This window comes from Lynx rufus, unplaced genomic scaffold, assembly GCF_022079265.1.
Source record: "Lynx rufus isolate CCGP_SWC_20201006 ecotype Redwood Valley unplaced genomic scaffold, mLynRuf1.p SCAF_13, whole genome shotgun sequence".
Lineage (NCBI taxonomy): Eukaryota > Metazoa > Chordata > Mammalia > Carnivora > Felidae > Lynx > Lynx rufus.
The window spans coordinates 66,534,003-66,556,368 of NW_025814827.1; the positions used below are offsets into that span (position 1 = coordinate 66,534,003).

The 22,366-nt window shown below is 36.2% G+C and overlaps 1 protein-coding gene across 1 annotated transcript in view; it reads right to left on the reverse strand.

Moving 5' to 3' along the window:
• Positions 1 to 22,366, reverse strand: part of MDGA2 (MAM domain containing glycosylphosphatidylinositol anchor 2) — an 850,755-nt gene that overhangs the window by 14,150 nt on the left and 814,239 nt on the right. Inside the window, exons 13-14 of the mRNA XM_047075663.1 lie at positions 19,707 to 19,862; positions 19,094 to 19,252 (exon numbers count right to left, since the gene is read on the reverse strand). Of these exons, the coding sequence (XP_046931619.1) occupies positions 19,094 to 19,252; positions 19,707 to 19,862 (315 nt within the window). The remainder of the gene's footprint in view (positions 1 to 19,093; positions 19,253 to 19,706; positions 19,863 to 22,366) is intronic.

The following is a 22,366-nucleotide window of genomic DNA, read 5'->3' on the forward strand; positions in this document are numbered from 1 at the left end:
CTTTTAAAAATAAAATTTCTCAGGGCACTAGTGTCTCCTCCTTTCCTCCCCTCTCATTTCCAATCTTGCTCGTATGGCATTTGGCAGGCCTCCAAAGACAACTGTGTACTAATCCCTAGAATCTTTGAGTGTTATTTTATATGACCAAAGGGGCTTTGCAGATGTGGTCAAATTAAGGATCTCCAGGTGAGAATTATTTGGGATTATCTTGGTGGATCTTAAATGTAACCCCATGTATGGAGGGCCCATACATGGAGGCAAGCGAGTTGATATAGGAGAGAAGAAGGTCATGTGAAAGAAAGAGAGGATGCTATGTGGCTTGTTTTGAAGGTGAAGAAAAAAGCCACAAGCCAAATATAAGCAGCCTTTAGAAGCTACCAAAGGCAAAGCAATATATTCTTCCCTAGAGCCTTCAGAAGGGAGTAGGCCTGCTGACACCTTGATTTTAGCCCTATTTTACTCATTTTGGATTTCTGTATTCCAGAACTGTAAGATAATACATTTTTGTTCTTTTAAGCCACAACACTTACGGTAACTTGCTACAGCATTAATAGGAAACTAATGTTTTTTGTATGTATTGAGTGACTTGACTCTAATTGCCCTAGCTTACATTACCAAATAGCATCTCTTTGAGTTTACTTTTTTATCCAAGTCTCATTTCTCTTTTAAAAGAATTATTTGAACATGAGAATAACTTTGTCTCATGATTTGATATATCTTTTTTCAACAGTTTCACATTCTGAACCTCGTAAAAATAGTAGTGATGCTAATGATATTATTACAATATGGTATTGATATATAGTGAACACATGCTCCAGATAAGGAATTAATCCTCTCACCAGTGCTATAAACTACTATTATTCCCAATTATAGACAAAACTTAGGATGGTTAAGTAATTTGCCCAATTCATACAGTAAGAAAATACCAGAGGCAATATTTGAACCCATAAAGTCTGATATACTGATCACTAAGCAATCAGTATTTTGATACACTTAAAAAAACAACTTTATTGAGATATAACTTACACGCAATAAAATTCTCTCATTTTATTTATTTTTTAAACGTTTATTTATTTTTGAGACAGAGAGAGACAGAGCATGAACGGGGGAGGGTCAGAGAGAGAGGGAGACACAGAATCTGAAACAGGCTCCAGGCTCCGAGCTGTCAGCACAGAGCCCGACGCGGGGCTCGAACTCACGGATCGCGAGATCGGGACCTGAGCTGAAGTCAGCTGCTCAACCGACTGAGCCACCCAGGCGCCCCAAAATTCTCTCATTTTAAATGTACAGGTCAATAACCTTTGATTGATATATACTACAGTGTAAGTGCTGCTCAATCAAGATACAGGACACTTCCTCTTCCCAAAAAGCTTCCTTACTTTCTTTCCTCTGCAGTTATCTTCACAGCCCTTGCTCCTATGCCAGGCAATTACTGATATGACTCTCCTGACTAACTGATGGTTTTGGCCTTTTCTAGAATTTGATGTTAATGAAATTATGCACTAATTATTTTTTGTGTCTCTGGCTACTTTTCCTCAGTATAGTTTCTGTTATATTCATCTATGTTATTCTATCATTTTAAATTTTAATATTTAGTTCATTTATAGTTACTGTAGTTTTTGGTATGTTTGGAATTAAGACCATCTTATTTATTCTCCACTTGTACTTTCTGTTTTTATTCTTTTGTGGCTCCTTCTCTTTCTTCTTTTCAGTTGATATATAGGATTTTAATTTATTTCTTGTACTGATTTTTAAAATCTCTAATTGTGTTTTAGTGGTTGTTCCAGGGCTAACAGCACTCATAACTCTTCATAGTCTAATTATAGGCAGTAGTTTATTCTTCATGCTCACAACTTTACATCATCATACTCTCTTTTCGGGTTTTACTATTATCTCCCTTCTTTCATTTCAAAGCTGATACTTCACATTCTTTATCTCACTACACACATGCAATAATCTTACCACAGTATAATTCATTTATCTATCCTCTTTCCATTTTTAATAGTATTTTTTACTTTTTCCTAAATTGTAAATCTCACTTTACAGTAAACAGATATATTTTATGTAAATTATAAGAAGAAAATATAGTTTTAAAATTTTCTACTTATTTACCATTTCTGATGGACTTCCTTTCTACCTGTAGATCTGAGTTGCAATCTAGCACCATTTCCCTTTGGCCTGAAGAATATCCATTAGTACTTTTTGTAGTGGTGATCTGCTGGAGACAAAGTTTCTCAGATTTGTTTATATAAAAATAACTTCATTTCATTCATGTTTTTGTGAGATTTAAAATTCTGCCATTTTTTTCCCTCAAGCAGTTTAAAGTTGTTCTATTTTTTCTGTATGTCACTGTTTCTAATGTGAAATCAACCATCATTTTATCTTTGTTCCCTTGAATATGTTTTTATTTCTCCCTCTGGCTACTTTTGAGAATTTTTCCTTAGCTTTGATTTGCAGTAGTTTGATTACAATGTACCTAAATATGATTCTCCTTATATTCATCTTGGTGTAGAGTTTGCTGAAGGTCTTTTGGTTTTCCCTTTATTTATGCCTCATCTTTTTCCTCTCCTTTTCTACTTTTTCCTCTCCTTCTCTCCCTCTCTCTCTCTCTATGCGCTCTCTCTCTCTCTCTCTCTCTCTCTCTCTCTATATATATATATATATATATAATTGGAGATCTATCTATATAGATACATAGATAGATCTGCCCTCTTTAGTTTTATTTGCCCTTATCTTCCTGCTTCAGCTTTATTTCAATGGATTGATTTTTACTTTTTCATTGACTTTGGACCCCATTTCCTGTTTCTCTGTATGTCTAGTGATTTTCATTGAAAAATGGGCATTGTGGACACAGAGACTTTAGATTTTTAATCTTTCTCAGAAGGCAGTTTTATTTCAGTAGACTGTGCTCAGTGATCCATCGTAGTAAGAAGTAGCTGTTCTGAATCCTTCTTTTTTCCATTTTAGATGCTCAATGTGGCTCCAATTTTCTTGCTTATTGGTATTGGCACCTTGTATTTAGAAAGGCAACCTGTGCCAAAAGGAAGAGCTCTTTCAGGACATATTTCTGTGTGATGTAACTGCATTCTATTTTTGAACATGAATCCACAATAGGGAGGGATTCCAAGGAAATCAAGCCTAAATAAATAATACATTAAACATTAAATATAGTTATAATACTTTTGAATCCATTAGTTGTCATTGGACTAACAAATTGATATGTAGCATAAACCTTTCAGAAATTATTTGAAGAAACAGTCTGTATGTGCATTAGATAGAAAAGGGGCTCCTCATCTCTTCTATGGCTTGTGTCTGCTATAGCCTATGGCTGTATTAATGGTAACTGATTGGGTTGACCTGTGATGTTCTCTACTGATTTCTTATCTAACTGTACTGCTTTTTCAGAAAGCAAATTATCAGTTGTCTTTTTTTTCTTAAATGTGACACCTTAGTTTCTCTACCTAGTAGAAGTCCTATGATACTTTGCATGTACAGAATGATGGATGTTATCTGTAAGCTATTAAGGCAGTTCAAGTTGTTCTCTTCTTTAAAAGGACCATTTTTACATATGTAATATAAATTCAAACTTGAATTATTCCAATTTATGTTTACTGAATATATACTATGTGAAAAATATTTGTCCCAGGTCTAAAGAAGCCAGGTTTGTTTTATTCCAGATTTGAATTTGCTTTTGAATACATTATTTGAGCTAGAGTCAATTTTGACCAGATTTTATTTTATTTTTTTTCAATATATGAAGTTTATTATCAAATTGGTTTCCATACAACACCCAGTGCTCATCCCAAAAGGTGCCCTCCTCAATACCCATCACCCACCCTCCCCTCCCTCCCACCCCCCATCAATTCTCAGTTTGTTCTCAGTTTTTAGGAGTCTCTTCCGCTTTGGCTCTCTCCCACTCTAACCTCTTTTTTTTTTTCTTTCCCCTCCCCCATGGGTTTCTGTTAAGTTTCTCAGGATCCACATAAGAGTGAAACCATATGGTATCTGTCTTTCTCTGTATGGCTTATTTCACTTAGCAGAACACTCTCCAGTTCCATCCACGTTGCTACAAAGGGCCATATTTCATTCTTTCTCATTGCCACGTAGTACTCCAGTGTGTATATAAACCACAATTTCTTTATCCATTCATCAGTGGATGGACATTTAGGCTCTTTCCATAATTTGGCTATTGTTGAAAGTGCTGCTATAAACATTGGGGTACAAGTGCCCCTATGCATCAGTACTCCTGTATCCGTTGGGTAGATTCCTAGCAGTGCTATTGCTGGGTCATAGGGTAGGTCTATTTTTAATTTTTTGAGGAACCTCCACACTGTTTTCCAGTGTGGCTGCACCAATTTGCATTCCCACCAACAGTGCAAGAGGGTTCCTGTTTCTCCACATCCTCTCCAGCATCTATAGTCTCCTGATTTGTCCATTTTGGCCACTCTGACTGGCGTGAGGTGATATCTAAGTGTGATTTTGATTTGTATTTTCCTGATGAGGAGCGACGTTGAGCATCTTTTCATGTGCCTGTTGGCCATCCGGATGTCTTCTTTAGAGAAGTGTCTATTCATGTTTTCTCCCCATTACCAGATTTTATTTTAAAACGCAAGCATTACTTATGAAAAAAGACACTAGAAGAATAACTGACTGAAATAAATTCTTTAAACTATAATTTATATGTCTCATTAATTATACTCTGCAATCCAAATCAATGAATCCAAACTATTGATCTGCTTACGAGAAAAGCAGTATTAACAAATAACTTTAGAATGTTTTTTCCAGCAAGTTTCCAGTTTTTTTTTTTTTTTTTTATGAAGCCATCAGGGATGACAAGTTCTCCAGTTTCCAGTTTTTTAAGTTTATAAAGAGAATTCAATGACAACAGTTATATAAACTTATGTTCAGGTCATCTAGGTCGATGAAATTAGCACTTGTGAAACAGAATAAAGCAATTCAAGAAAAGTTAGATTCAGCAAAGCTGATTCAGCACATTATTATAGTATTATAGTAAGAAAATTCCGAAGTGAAAATGATGGATTGTATTAATACCCTTTAAAAGTAATTTTAAGTCCTTAGAGGCACTGTGTTTATGCTTGAGTAGGCACCACGTATCAATAGGTATGAATTTAATCGTCCCCAAGGATTTCAAATGCTGCATAGTTCCAAGATACAAGTTTGACATTGCTAAGCAAAACTTAACTGTATTTTTCTTCACTTTGGTTTCCTAATTCTTATATTTTGATCACCACCCCTTCTGGGTCAGGTGTGAGAGCTCAAGAAAACTGACCTCATGTTAGGGACCACAGTCAGAAAGGCTAAATGACCTCAAGAGCAGTGACCAATGTTTTAAAGTTATTTATGGCATTATGAAATAGGATGGTTCTTATTTTGATATTATTTCACATACATTACTGTATAAATATAATTTTCATAAACATTATTTATAATTATTATTACCTAGTTCTTTAATTAAGTCATTAACATAATTTTACTTTTAACTATTTACTATAAATATGCATTTTATATATTTTATATAAATAACTGAAATATATGTCCTAAAATGTGCATACATACATCCTACAGATACTTGAAATTACCAAGTTCGTATAAACTAATTTGTAGTTTGATGTACTCCGAGGCCTAGGGATCACTTGCATATAAATCACATTTTTATTCTAATCAGGAATACAGCCATTAATTTGTGTTTCACATTTCATGGAACATGAAGATGTGCCAAAATCATCTAGCTTCAGGCAAGAGCTATGTATATTGATAGGTAATTGTTGGCATCATTTGTTTTATATACACAGAGAAACATGGGAAATTATAAAATCATTATTTTCTGCTTGAATAGAAATGACTGCATGCATCCACTGTTATTATTTTTTCAATATATAATTGCAATTATATCTTAAATAAAAAATGTCAGTTCATTTTCTCCAGTCATTACCATGCCTTCTTACATCCTGTTGAATCTCTCCATTAGTGTCCAACAAATTTTCCTTAAACATAACCTTCATCAGGCTTTCTATTTCTCTGAACTATGTCAGATCCCTTTCTTAGACCCAGTCACTCTTTGACTATACCGCAGTCCCTACTGTGCTGTAAGAGCAATATTCTCCATTTTTTCATGTGGCTCCTTCTGTTTCTCACATTCTGTAACCTTTGCTTTCTGCTTAATACTTATTTGGATGGTTTACACTTTGTTCTTGTCCATAGAAATTTTATCTTAACTTTGCTGTTCTCAGTGTTCTATCCTTTATTCACCCATTGCACAGGGTTGTAAAGCATTTTAATGAATATTACTTTGATGAATATGACTTTTATTCAGTAATTTATTATCTCAAATATGATGACAAACTATTTGATGGATAAAAACCTTTCACCACAATTCTTATTTTCTGTAGAACCCTATATACCACTAGGCACATAGCATATGCAATTCATTCTATTGAACAAAAATGAGCGAATTCAAGACCTAAGGGTAAAAATACTCATCACAATAAACCTATATTTTCAGTTTAAAAAGTTTTTCACTGGGTGAGCAACAAAAGCAAGTCAACCCATTTGCTTACCACCAATTCAACTGATGAGATATTTTGTATTAATTACACTAAGAATTCGATTAGTATATTTTGAAATATCAGCCTTTCTTGATCATAGCATTAATTTTATTTAAAAATCTCAGCTTCTACTTACATCATCTGAGTAATAAATAGGAGGAGAATAAATTTAGGGGTAGTGGTAGTTCAAAACACAGATTTAAAAGATAGGTGCACTAGATATTATTTATGGTCTTAGTAGAGGATCTGTGACAGGTGTCTGTAATAACACATTTTAATTATAAGTGGTCATAAATCATGGCTAGGTTCTATTCACCCTCCCCTTAAGAAATACATCTTAATTCAACAAGCAGTTTCCTCAATGAATGTCCCACCTGCAGCATTATTTTCACACTGATGACATTGGCATTATCAGTATTAAATACATACAAGACTTTACTGAAAACAGGCTCAAACTGTCTTTACTATAATGTCTAAATCTAAGAAGTAAAATATGTGAGATTTCTTATTTGAGGAAAATATTTGAGATATAAGCAAGAATCTCTAGTTTCTTAACTCAAACACAAGAAATATGGTCTTTGACCAAAGTAAGAATAAAAATCAGACTCCTAAAACCACGTAGAATGTTGTCACCATCGCGTTTTCTATATGTTGTATAAAAACACTGAAGTCTCCACTTTAAAATCTTTGAATGCCAGCACTGAGAAAGTTTTATTTCACTCTCACTAAAGGATAACTTGAGATAGCTTATTAAGAGAAATTTAATTAGAGGTTAATTCTATTTCTGCACTTTGTTAGTTAATCATAAGGTGACATATCTGGACCATGACACTTCAGCTCAAAACACAAATTGTAATGTATTATGGTCCATCAGTATATAAACTTCCTATTTGAACAAGTTTTAGATCTTTCTAAAAGTACTAAGTGAAGACATTTTCCATTTTATTTTATTTTATTTTATTTTATTTTTTTATATATATATGAAATTTATTGACAAATTGGTTTCCATACAACACCCAGTGCTCATCCCAAAAGGTGCCCTCCTCAATACCCATCACCCACCCTCCCCTCCCTCCCACCCCCAACCAACCCTCAGTTTGTTCTCAGTTTTTAACAGTCTCTTATGCTTTGGCTCTCTCCCACTCTAACCTCCCCTTTCTTTTTTCCTTCCCCTCCCCCATGGGTTTCTGTTAAGTTTCTCAGGATCCACATAAGAGTGAAACCATATGGTATCTGTCTTTCTCTGTATGGCTTATTTCACTTAGCATCACACTCTCCAGTTCCATCCACGTTGCTACAAAAGGCCATATTTCATTTTTTCTCATTGCCACGTAGTATTCCATTGTGTATATATACCACAATTTCTTTATCCATTCATCAGTGGATGGACATTTAGGCTCTTTCCATAATTTGGCTATTGTTGACAGTGCTGCTATGAACATTGGGGTACAAGTGCCCCTATGCATCAGTACTCCTGTATCCCTTGGATAAATTCCTAGCAGTGCTATTGCTGGGTCATAGGGTAGGTCTATTTTTAATTTTCTGAGGAACCTCCACACTGCTTTCCAGAGCGGCTGCACCAATTTGCATTCCCACCAACAGTGCAAGAGGGTTCCCGTTTCTCCACATCCTCTCCAGCATCTAGAGTCTCCTGATTTGTTCATTTTGGCCACTCTGACTGGCGTGAGGTGATACCTGAGTGTGGTTTTGATTTGTATTTCCCTGATAAGGAGCGATGCTGAACATCTTTTCATATGCCTGTTGGCCATCCGGATGTCTTCTTTAGAGAAGTGTCTATTCATGTTTTCTGCCCATTTCTTCACTGGGTTATTTGTTTTTCGGGTGTGGAGTTTGGTGAGCTCTTTATAGATTTTAGATACTAGCCCTTTGTCCGATATGTCATTTGCAAATATCTTTTCCCATTCCGTTGGTTGCCTTTTAGTTTTGTTGGTTGTTTCCTTTGCTGTGCAGAAGCTTTTTATCTTCATAAGGTCCAAGTAATTCACTTTTGCTTTTAATTCCCTTGCCTTTGGGGATGTGTTGAGTAAGAGATTGCTACGGCTGAGGTCAGAGAGGTCTTTTCCTGCTTTCTCCTCTAAGGTTTTGATGGTTTCCTGTCTCACATTTAGGTCCTTTATCCATTTTGAGTTTATTTTTGTAAATGGTGTGAGAAAGTGGTCTAGTTTCAACCTTCTGCATGTTGCTGTCCAGTTCTCCCAGCACCATTTGTTAAAGAGGCTGTCTTTTTTCCATTGGATGTTCTTTCCTGCTTTGTCAAAGAGGAGTTGGCCATACGTTTGTGGGTCTAGTTCTGGGGTTTCTATTCTATTCCATTGGTCTGTGTGTCTGTTTTTGTGCCAATACCATGCTGTCTTGATGATGACAGCTTTGTAGTAGAGGCTAAAGTCTGGGATTGTGATGCCTCCTGCTTTGGTCTTCTTCTTCAAAATTCCTTTGGCTATTCGGGGCCTTTTGTGGTTCCATATGAATTTTAGGATTGCTTGTTCTAGTTTCCAGAAGAATGCTGGTGCAATTTTGATTGGGATTGCATTGAATGTGTAGATAGCTTTGGGTAGTATTGACATTTTGACAATATTTATTTTTCCAATCCATGAGCAGGGAATGTCTTTCCATTTCTTTAAATCTTCTTCAATTACCTTCATAAGCTTTCTATACTTTTCAGCATACAGATCCTTTACATCTTTGGTTAGATTTATTCCTAGGTATTTTATGCTTCTTGGTGCAATTGTGAATGGGATCAGTTTCTTTATTTGTCTTTCTGTTGCTTCATTGTTAGTGTATAAGAATGCAACTGATTTCTGTACATTGATTTTGTATCCTGCAACTTTGCTGAATTCATGTATCAGTTCTAGCAGACTTTTGGTGGAGTCTATCGGATTTTCCATGTATAATATCATGTCATCTGCAAAAAGCGAAAGCTTGACTTCATCTTTGCCAATTTTGATGCCTTTGATTTCCTTTTGTTGTCTGATTGCTGATGCTAGAACTTCCAGCACTATGTTAAACAACAGCGGTGAGAGTGGGCATCCCTGTCGTGTTCCTGATCTCAGGGAAAAAGCTCTCAGTTTTTCCCCGTTGAGGATGATGTTAGCTGTGGGCTTTTCATAAATGGCTTTTATGATCTTTAAGTATGTTCCTTCTATCCCGACTTTCTCAAGGGTTTTTATTAAGAAAGGGTGCTGGATTTTGTCAAAGGCCTTTTCTGCATCGATTGACAGGATCATATGGTTCTTCTCTTTTTTTTTGTTAATGTGATGTATCACGTTGATTGATTTGCGAATGTTGAACCAGCCCTGCATCCCAGGAATTAATCCCACTTGATCATGGTGAATAATTCTTTTTATATGCTGTTGAATTCGATTTGCTAGTATCTTCTTGAGAATTTTGGCATCCATATTCATCAGGGATATTGGCCTGTAGTTCTCTTTTTTTACTGGGTCTCTGACTGGTTTAGGAATCAAAGTAATACTGGCTTCATAGAATGAGTCTGGAAGTTTTCCTTCCCTTTCTATTTCTTGGAATAGCTTGAGAAGGATAGGTATTATCTCTGCTTTAAACGTCTGGTAGAACTCCCCTGGGAAGCCATCTGGTCCTGGACTCTTATTTGTTGGGAGATTTTTGATAACCGATTCAATTTCTTCGCTGGTTATGGGTCTGTTCAAGCTTTCTCTTTCCTCCTGATTGAGTTTTGGAAGAGTGTGGGTGTTCAGGAATTTGTCCATTTCTTCCAGGTTGTCCAATTTGTTGGCATATAATTTTTCATAGTATTCCCTGATAATTGTTTGTATCTCTGAGGTATTGGTTGTCATAATTCCATTTTCATTCATGATTTTATCTATTTGGGTCATCTCCCTTTTCTTTTTGAGAAGCCTGGCTAGAGGTTTGTCAATTTTGTTTATTTTTTCAAAAAACCAACTCTTGGTTTCGTTGATCTGCTCTACAGTTTTTTTAGATTCTATATTGTTTATTTCTGCTCTGATCTTTATTATTTCTCTTCTTCTGCTGGGTTTAGGCTGCCTTTGCTGTTCTGCTTCTATTTCCTTTAGGTGTGCTGTTAGATTTTGTATTTGGGATTTTTCTTGTTTCTTGAGATAGGCCTGGATTGCAATGTATTTTCCTCTCAGGACTGCCTTCGCTGCGTCCCAAAGCATTTGAATTGTTGTATTTTCATTTTCGTTTGTTTGCATATATTTTTTGATTTCTTCTCTAATTGCCTGGTTGACCCACTCATTCGTTAGTAGGGTGTTCTTTAACCTCCATGCTTTTGGAGGTTTTCCAGACTTTTTCCTGTGGTTGATTTCAAGCTTCATAGCATTGTGGTCTGAAAGTATGCATGGTATAATTTCAATTCTTGTAAACTTATGAAGGGCTGTTTTGTGACCCAGTATATGATCTATCTTGGAGAATGTTCCATGTGCACTCGAGAAGAAAGTATATTCTGTTGCTTTGGGATGCAGAGTTCTAAATATATCTGTCAAGTCCATCTGATCCAGTGTCTCATTCAGGGCCCTTGTTTCTTTATTGACCGTGTGTCTAGATGATCTATCCATTTCTGTAAGTGGGGTGTTAAAGTCCCCAGCAATTACCACATTCTTATCAATAAGGTTGCTTATGTTTATGAGTAATTGTGTTATATATTTGGGGGCTCCGGTATTCGGCGCATAGACATTTATAATTGTTAGCTCTTCCTGATGGATAGACCCTGTAACTATTATATAATGTCCTTCTTCATCTCTTGTTACAGCCTTTACTTTAAAGTCTAGTTTGTCTGATATAAGTATGGCTACTCCAGCTTTCTTTTGGCTTCCAGTAGCATGATAAATAGTTCTCCATCCCCTCACTCTGAATCTAAAGGTGTCCTCAGGTCTAAAATGAGTCTCTTGTAGACAGCAAATAGATGGGTCTTGTTTTTTTATCCATTCTGATACCCTATGTCTTTTGGTTGGCGCATTTAATCCATTTACATTCAGTGTTATTATAGAAAGATACGGGTTTAGAGTCATTGTGATGTCTGTATGTTTTATGCTTGTAGTGATGTCTCTGTTACTTTGTCTCACAGGGTCCCCCTTAGGATCTCTTGTAGGGCTGGTTTAGTGGTGACAAATTCCTTCAGTTTTTGTTTGTTTCGGAAGACCTTTATCTCTCCTTCTATTCTAAATGACAGACTTGCTGGATAAAGGATTCTTGGCTGCATATTCTTGCTGTCTAGCACCCTGAAAATCTCGTGCCAATTCTTTCTGGCCTGCCAAGTTTCAAAAGAGAGATCAGTCACGAGTCTTATAGGTCTCCCTTTATATGTGAGGGCACGTTTACCCCTTGCTGCTTTCAGAATTTTCTCTTTATCCTTGTATTTTGCCAGTTTCACTATGATATGTCGTGCAGAAGATCGATTCAAGTTACGTCTGAAGGGAGTTCTCTGTGCCTCTTGGATTTCAATGCCTTTTTCCTTCCCCAGTTCAGGGAAGTTCTCAGCTATTATTTCTTCAAGTACCCCTTCAGCACCTTTCCCTCTCTCTTCCTCCTCTGGGATACCAATTATGCGTATATTATTTCTTTTTAGTGTATCACTTAGTTCTCTAATTTTCCTCTCATACTCCTGGATTTTTTTATCTCTCTTTTTCTCAGCTTCCTCTTTTTCCATAACTTTATCTTCTAGTTCACCTATTCTCTCCTCTGCCTCTTCCATCCGAGCCGTGGTGGTTTCCATTTTGTTTTGCATTTCATTTAAAGCGTTTTTCAGCTCCTCGTGACTGTTCCTTAGTCCTTGATCTCTGTAGCAAGAGATTCTCTGCTGTCCTGTATGCTGTTTTCCAGCCCAGCGATTAATTTTATGACTATTATTCTAAATTCACTTTCTGTTATATTATTTAAATCCTTTTTGATCAGCTCATTAGCTGTTGTTTTTTCCTGGAGATTCTTCTGAGGGGAATTCTTCCGCTTGGTCATTTTGGATAGTCCCTGGTGTGGTGAGGACCTGCAGGGCACTTCCCCTGTGCTGTGGTGTATAATTGGAGTTGGTGGGTGGGGCCGCAGTCAGTCCTGATGTCTTCCCCCAGCCCACCGCTGGGGCCACAGTCAGACTGGTGTGTGCCTTCTCTTCCCCTCTCCTAGGGGCGGGATTCCCTGTGGGGTGGCGTGGCCCGTCTGGGCTACTTGCACACTGCCAGGCTTGTGATGCTGGGGATCTGGCGTATTAGCTGGGGTGGGAAGGCAAGGTGCACGGAGGCAGGGGGGGCAGGCTTAGCTTGCTTCTCCTTAGGTGATCCACTTCAGGAGGGGCCCTGTGGCAGCCGGAGGGAGTCAGATCCGCTGCCAGAGGTTTGGCTCCGCAGAAGCACAGAGTTGGGTGTTTGCGCGGAGCGAGCAATTTCCCTGGCCGGAACCGGTTCCCTTTGGGATTTTGGCTGGGGGATGGGCAGGGGAGATGGCGCTGGCGAGCGCCTTTGTTCCTCACCAAACTGAGCTCTGTCGTCCGGGGGCTCCGCAGCTCTCCCTCCCTTTGTCCTCCAGCCTTCCCGCTTTCCGAGCAGAGCTGTTAACTTATGACCTCCCAGACGCTAAGTCGCGCTTGCTGTCGGAACACAGTCCATCAGGCCCCTCCACTTTTGCCAGCCAGACTCAGGGACTCTGCTTGGCAGGGGAGCCGCCCCTCCTACCCTCTTCCGTGGGCCTCTCGTATGCGCTTAGGTCTGGCGACTCCGTTCTGCTAATCCTCTGGCGGTTTTCTGGGTTATTTAGGCAGGTGTAGGTGGAATCTAAGTGATCAGCAGGACGCGCGGTGAGCCCAGCGTCCTCCTATGCCGCCATCTTCCCCTCGATCCCCTCCATTTTATTTTAAGGGTGCTTTTATAAACATAAATTTCTCTTTGAATTAGTTGCTAAGAAATATGTGATATTCCTCTATGCTTTAGCTGCCAGAGCACATTAAGTCAACGATTAACTTCTATTTTTTCCCCCAACCTATTCTATAAAGTCTTAGTGAAATGACCTGTTTCCAACCTACACAAATAGTTTTAAGTAATTTGCTTTGTTATTCTTCTAACACACTCAGAGCTTAAATGTCTAGTTTAGATTATTATTTTATAAAATCTATTAAGCATTTTTGTTTCAGTGGAACAAATATATATCAACTATGATTGCTGCTCTCAAGCAGCTTACAGTCTATCAGAGGTCAAGGTGACAAACATTATGATAGAGATGTATACCAGCTGTTACAGGAACAAAAAGAGAAGGAGGATGGGGAAAAATTTCACATGTCCTTGATTTAGATTTTAAAGGAAGAATATGAGTTACCTAGATGATTTAAGGAAGCGAAAAAGTACCTATTCTATCATGTGATTTAAAAAATATTCATTTGCTTAATAAAATTTATGTAGTGGACAAATAAATATTTATATTTGCAGGGCACCATGTGATGGGGAGAGAGATTGTTTCTGCTCCCCCCCAAATATATAGTTCAGTAGAACAAAGATAGAGCCTAGAAAAAGGCTCCAGATAGAAGATAGCTCAATTTGGGGAACTTCCTGTATGGCTGATATAGACCATGCTGCTGCCCTAAGAAGCCAGAGGGGCATATATCCTTAAGGTCCTTATGATACTGGTTTGAGAAAATTATATTTACCCCAGAAACTATAGGCCCAAGAGACAGCACAGAAATCAGTTATCAGGGGAATTCAGTAATACACACAAGAAGTGATTGGCATTGAAATTGAGCATTATATCCTAAAACATATTCCAAAACACTGAGGACTGATATCCTGGTCTCCAACTGCTTCAACTCTCTATCACTCATCAGTCTGTTTCCATTTGCCTACAATGGTCTACTCTTTGAACATGCAAAAGCTGTATTTATTTTACAGAAAAAAATAGGTACTGTTAGATACTGTTAAAAAGCAACTTCTAAGTCCACTTGCTGCACTTGCATCTAGGAATGTATCAAAAGCCACAATTCCCACTTAATTCTTTTCTTCCCACCTCAGTGGAAGTGACATTCTTTCCCCTTGAAGTCTAGTAGGGGAATCATAACTCTCAATTCCCATCTCTTCAAGAAATTTGCTTCCCTCCAACTTTAGTATCTATAAACTTACCTTTCCATTAATTTTTTTCCTCTTAAAAATAAGCACATCTATAACCCCACATTTCTCTACTTTATCACTTCTTCCCCACCCTCAAGATTCATGAAAGAACAGATCCCATGACTGGACTCCTTTTCCTTGTTTCCCATTTGTTCCACAGTGAAATTAGCTTTCTAGAGCCACAACTTTATTGAACCATTCTTATCAAGCTCAATGAATGTATTCATAAGTGCCTTTTGTATTTTTATCTTTAATTTCCTGGTATGCTTATATCTTACATTCTTCCTAGAAATAAATGAAGTACATATTTTACTTATTTTTTAATAAGCCTTTTTCACATCAGGTGACCTCATATGAAGTTCAGTTTCAATGCAAGAATATTAGAAATTCAGATGATTAATCAAGAATCAAAATGCCTTCTTGTACCTACAGGATTGTTGAAATAATCTTATGCTATTGTCAATATCTATTGTATCAGTACTTATAAATCAACAGTTTAAGGGTGACATATTGTAGTTTTCATTTGTTTTCTCTTCAATCAATTTTGATGAAACATTTAGCTAACAATAAATTGTACCTGTGTGGCAAATAAATGCTAAGATGCCTCCCAATGACTTCAGCCTCCTAGCATTAACACCCTTGTGTATTATTCCCCCCCCCCCATTGAACGTGGGGTGGAAATATCAGCTCGGTTATAATAAATAGCATAAGGCAGACATTATGGAATGTCACTTCAGAGATTAGGTTATAAAAAGTCTTGGGCATGTATTTGCTCTCTGTCAGTGCTTGCTTTGGAGAAAGCCTGCTGCCATGCCATGAGACAGTCCTGTAGAGATGTTCCTATGACAAGGAACTTGAGAGAATTGAGAGGAATTCAACAGCCAGCAAGATATCAATGTCCTTAGTCCAATACCTATGAGGGAGTGAGGCCTGCCAGACACCAAGTGAGTGGGCTTAGAAGAAGTAATATCATCGCTAAGTCAAGTATTCAAATTAGACAGTCGTCATGCCTGATAGCTTGTCTGCAACCTCCTGAGAGACCTTGAACTACAGACACTCAGCTAAGCCTCACCTAAATTCCTGACCCACAGAAACTGAGAGATGAATGCTTGTGTTTCGAGCCACAAAATTTTGGGGAAACTTTTTATGTAGCATTAAATAATACAACATATTTGACTTTACATCAAAGAGGAATATCTTTTCTAAGTAATGTATAACTGATTGCCCATTTTTGTATCATTAAAAGTTACAACTATCCTCAATGATATACTGAGCATTAGTCAAAGTTTAAACAGCAAAGATTATGTATGGTTACTCAGGAAATAATAATCACAATTAGGCTATTAGAAATCCATGCAAATCATTTTCGAATTTGGACTTGCAAAAAAATGAATAAAACTGAGAATGTAATTTGTAAAACCAGTGACTATAAATGCCCCCAGGTTTACAGATAAATGAGTGTCTTAGAATAATATTTACAAAGAGGGAAGGTTTCAGCTACAGGCAACCTCTCCCTAATGAGGTCACTCATCTGGTCCTGATTAGTGCACATCTGGAATAGACATTTTTGTCTACATTTTAGTAGATTTAGTAGATTTAGTAGATTTAGTAGATGATTGTGCCTTGCTGGGAGGGACTCTAATGACAGATCTGATACCTGCAACCTTCAACCATCTGATGAACCAGAGAAATGGCACAGGCATCAAAATGGTTAAGTGTTTGAGAACATGGAAGAAATGGAGAACTGCCTTCCTCCTGAAACAATCAGAATAAAACTGGCAGAAGTCAACTGGACATTTGTTGACAATAAAGAATGATAAGTATAAAAATTGTGAAGTTAGAAGTATATTACAATTATCTTGAACCTCAATATAAATATGGAGAAAATTTGAGAGGGGGCCAGCCTCATAAAAACAGTACATGCACATTTTACTCATTTAAGTAATTCAAAATATTGATCTTGGAATTATTTATTTAAAAAACATTTTAAAACAAGCCTGTTCCAAAGGAAACTGGGAGAAGAGAAAGAGAGTCTAAGGAATATCTTCAAAGTGAAGAATACATCACCAACTAATGGGAAAATGAGAGTTGAGCTAATCCTACCTTTGTAATAAGATCATAATCTCATAGTAAATAAGATGGTTTGGCAATTGTATGGAGATTTATTTCCCTTCATAGGTTAGGCTGTAGTGAACCCATAACTACTGTTGTAACTTTCTAACTGCTTTTCCAAACTGTATTCTGTTTCTCCACAATTTTACCCACTCCTATAAGATTTATTTTCCCAAATCAGAAATCTCATCATGCTTTTGTCATCTGCCCAAAATGTGTATGTCTTCCCCTAACTACTAAATTAGTTAAACATTTGTGACATTCCAGTGAGTCTCTCCACAGAACGGCAAAGCAAGCAAATCCTGTCCAGCTTCCCAGATTGGTATCATGGTTCGTTATTTATCAGCTGTGACATTATGGCAAGTAAAGTAAAATTCTCTGTATCAGTCTCCTTATCTATGATAGAGGATAATGATTTTAATGAGTACAAATGTTTATTATAATAATTAAAAGAAATAATCCATGACGTGTTAGGAATAGTGACTGACATTAGCTATTACTTTATTATTGCTATTTGAGATTCAAAGTAACCTAAGGTTAAGAGTGTCTACCATCTGAGATTTCATATATATTATCCTATTTAGCATCAACTACAAATTTCTGAAATAGGAATTAATATTTCCATTTTACACACGAGGAGATCATGATCCAGGTGTTTTAAGTGAATTCTCTGCATTCTCAAAGTAAGCTACAGCCAAGTTCCAGCCCAGATTTCTTGACTTCATCTTCAGAGGACTTTTCATTGCACAAGTTTGGCCTTCCTGGTGTATTACCTAGTGCTCCACTGTGAAAAATACTGGTTAATAGTGCTGGCAATGAGTTTACGACCCAGCATAACCAGTTCCTTGCAATTCAAACAAACTCTCTAGGACTCAGTTTTTTTCTGCTGTAAAAAATGGACAGTGATGTTATGCTCATATTTTTAAACTGATCAAGAGGATTACTTCACTTAAATGGTACAGTAACTGGCATCTATCATGTGCACGATTGTGTTTATGTAATTATATATTTTTAGTTTTAATTTTGTTCATTTACATCAAAACATTTAATGTCATCCTAGCTTTCCACATTTTATTTCCTCACTATCAGTACCTTAATCTTCCCTGTGCTCATTTCTGTCCATTGAAAATGTAACCTTCTTTCATAGAGAGATGTTTTCCTTTGTCCCGAAGCATTTCATTGCCTTATTCTTCTGCTAGATACAGACCCACAACCCCTTGTCCAAGCTCTGTGGTGATAGATGCTTCACCATTCAGAATTTTGTCTTATTTTAGAAAGGTAAAAGAATGCCTATCTTATGGATTACATGATAGTCTCTGGAAGAATCTGGAACAGAATCAAACATAGTCATATTTTTGCTGCAAATAATATAAATGTTCACACTTATTTAGATAAATAAAGTTTATAAACAAGCTCAGATTATTTCGGGTCATATATTCCAACACATGGAGATCAGATAGCATGTGTTGCCAAATAATTAAATTAAAAAATTTTGTGGTCAGTTTGATTTTATAATTGTGCATAAAGACAAGTAGACCTGTATGATCTCTCTCCACCTCCCGCAGCAGTTTTGCTATGTTGTCTGTAAGGCTATGTGGTATGAGAACATTCTTAGATCCTACGAGGTATGTTAGGCATACTTTATAAACAAGAAAATATCATCCCAGTATTCCAAATACAAAGACAGTGCTAAAGGTATTTATCTTCCAAATATGGCAATACCTCTTTTCATGGTCATTAATATACACTGAGTCATTATTTGAGCAAGTTTCTTTGAAAAGAAGCTGCTTAAATTATACTGCTATTAATTCCACAATAAGATCACATCAAGAATTTAACTCTGGTCTGTGTGAATTAGGATTCTAGAAGGGGTAGGTAATGCTCCAAAAGTTCAAATTTGAATCTAAAATTTGAAAATTAGGACATGATAGGGGAACATTCTTAGCCTCTTAATTTGCAATTTGAAGGTATGTAATTTAAAAGTCAGTGATAACAGGGGTGCCTGAGTGGCTCAGTCAGTTAAGCGTCTGACTTTGGCTCAGGTCATGGTATCATGGTTTGTGAGGTCAAGCCCCATGTCAGGCTCTGTGTTGACAGCTCAGAGCCTGGAGCCTGCTTCGGATTCTGTGTCTCCTTCTCTCTCTGCCCCTCCCCTGCTCACATTCTGTCTCTCTCTCTCCCAAAAATAAACAGACATAAAAAAAAAAAAAAAGTCAATGATGATATTCTTTGACTAAAATTGATTTCATGCTGTGTCTTGGTAAACATTTTTTCTTATGATTTACTTTAGAAGAAACATAGTAATTCTTGCCATCTCACCTATATGTTGTCCATACATGTGATAAAAGAAGCTGAAACAATATGCAGTGTTCGTGGGGCCATAAGGGTTTTTAGGAGCTATGCTGAAAACAGGGCTGAGAAGTCGGGCCTTTTCACCTTCCAGTCTGGGTCGAGATGTCTCAATGTACATATAAAAACCTTTAAAAAGACAACATAAATGTTTAGACAAATTATTATTAGGAGACATGAAATTTAATCGTTAAGGAGGTTTAGAGTTTTCATAAGAAGTACATTCTAGATGCACAGGAGAATTTTGATATCATTTGCGAAATCTTTATATATATAACATCAAGAATAAATGATCTACATAATGAAAGATAAAATTGCTTGAATGTACAAAAATGTTAAACAAAATAGGAGTTTTAGACTTGAATTATCAAAAACATCTAATCTCTCAACTATATGTGTCTGTGAGGTCTGAGAGAAAATTAATGTCTACAAGCTTTGGAAATATCTGAATTATTGAGTCTATGCATTAAAAATTTAAGGTTTTACCCCATAATCTTCAAATCTATAGCAAATCATTCTGTGCATGTCATATTAATGGCATTTTTAGAAGTCCAAGACTGGAGTACATTTCATACCCTCATACCTTCTTTAGAGCCACTACGATCAGCATTCGGTCCTGTGTTTGGAGTGTATTTTGTATTTCTCGTTGCAGTACTTTGCTTTGTCCAGTCAAAATTATCTGTATCATCTTGGGTGAATAAACAAATGTTACCATCTTCAAATCCACAGTGAAATTCTCCTGTTAACAAATTTTAGTTAAATTAATATTAATTAAATTAATATAAACACAATATTCTTATAAAAATTTAAAACATCATACAACAGTAATAATGCAAGATTTCAATAATGGCACCAGGGCCATGATAGTGCAAAAGAGTATGACTAAACATGAAACTATTTCAATTTTAATAAAGAGAAAAATAATCTTGATGTATATAAACCAGTAATATCTTAAACCCAAGTCATTTTCCTCTGAAATATCTAAATAACTAAAATTTAACTATGGCTGAAGACTTTTCCCAACTTTTTAAAAAAAATTTTAATGTTTATTTATTCTTAAGAGAGAGAGAGTGAGAGCACAAGTGAGGGAGGGGCAGAGAGAGGGAGACACAGAATCTGAAGCAGGCTCCAGGCCTCTGAGCTGTCAGCATTTACCCTGATGTGGGGCTCGAACCCATGAGCCATGAGATCATGACCTGAGCCAAAGTCGGACACCTAGCCAACTAAGCCATCCAGGCTCCCCATGACATTTCTCAACTTTCATTTTTCAAGTATAAGAACAACACAAACAAAACAAAATTGTCAATTATAAAATTATCTTTATTAATTTACCTGACAACACTTTAAAGCTGTATACCTTGAAGTTATAATTTTTCACACCATCTCTGGAGATGCTTTCACATATAAGCACTTGCAGAAATGGAAGTTTACTTAGGGGAAGATAATAGCAAAATATTTTAAAAAGTAGTTATCTTTTATTTTTTTTAAATGTGAATTTGGCAGATGGTTGAAATTCACTAGAAATAAAAAAAAAAATGAAAAGAATTTGTGAAGACTGTGGAAGGCCTGGGATTTCCTGGATGCCTGCCACATGCTAAGTTCAGACCCAACAAAAAGTTCGGAGAGAGTTTTCTTCCTGTAATGAGGGTAGGCAGGAGTAACCTTTCTAGGTATCAAGGTTTTTCTTACTGAGATGTACCCTGCTTGAAATATAGGAGACAATAAAGGAGATAATAATGTCAACTAGACACAAAACTAAAATTATCTAAATAGAGAAATATTAAACATAGTTTATATATTTCATTCAAACCCATAAAACCTCTATGAAATCACAGGAATACTAACTCATGAGACTCACAGAAGAGAAAACTTTGACTAAGTTGCGATAGTAAATGATGAAGTCAAAACCCAGTTCAGATTCCCTGGAATTCATAAAAATAGAAGAATCTAAAAAACAGAGATTCTTGTTTTTCCCGCATCAGTGAGTTAGACTTATCAGACAGCTATCCCTGGAAGTGGAGCCCTTGAAGTTGGAATCATGCCCCTGAATTAATCTGTGTGTTTCTATACACTAACAATGAAGCATCTGAAAAAAAAAAAATACGAAGAAAACCATCCCATTTACAGTAGTATCAAAAAGAATAAAATACTTAGGAACCAACTTAACTGAGCAAGGGATGAAAGACCTATGCATTGAAAACTATAATACATTGATAAAAGAAATTAAAAAAGACAAAATAAATGGAAATATCCTGTGTTCATAGATTAGAAGATTTAATGTTAAAATATCCATATTACTAAGGTGGTCTATAGATTCAATGCAATCCTTATGAAAATACCAATGGCACTTTTTTTATTAAAGTAGAAAACAATTTTTAAAATCCATATGGAACCATGAAAGACCTTGGACTGCCCATAGAGCTGTGAGCAGGAACAGAGCTGGAGGCATCACACTGAATAATTTTAAATAATAAAATATTATGTATATACATATATATATATTTAAAATAATAAAATATACAGATATATTTTTATATATTATATACATTTCATTATTTAAAATTATTCAGTGTGATGCCTCCAAATCTTAAAAAAAAACAAAGTTATCCTGCCAGTTGCAACAATATGGATGAAACTGGAAGACATGCTATGTAAAATAAGCCAGACATAGAAAAAAAAGACCCTACATAATATCACTTGCATGTGGAATCTAAAAAAAGTCAAAATACAGAGAAACAGAAAGTAATAGTGGTCTTTATCAGGGGCAGGTAGGGGGAAAATGAAAAGACACTGGCTAAAGAGTACAAAGTTGCAGGCATGTAGGATGAATAACTCTAGATATGATGACTGTACAGCATGATGATTACAGATAATAATATTGTATCATATACTAGAAATGCACTGAGAGTAGAGGTCATTACACACACACAAATGTAACTATGTGTCGAGATGATATGTTAATTAACTTGACTGTAGTAGTCATTTTACTATGTACTGTGCACCCCTGAATAGGGACACCAATTCCTTACACAGTCGAAAATTCATATATAACTTTTGACTTCCCAGAAACTTAACTAGTTAACTTAAGTAGTTGACTGGAAGCCTTACCAATAACATAAACAGTCAATTAATACATGTTTTATATGTTATATATTTTATGTACTGTAGCCTTCCAATAAAATAAGTTAGAGAAAAGAAAATTAAGAAAATCTCAAGAGAAAATGCATCTACAATGTGGATTTT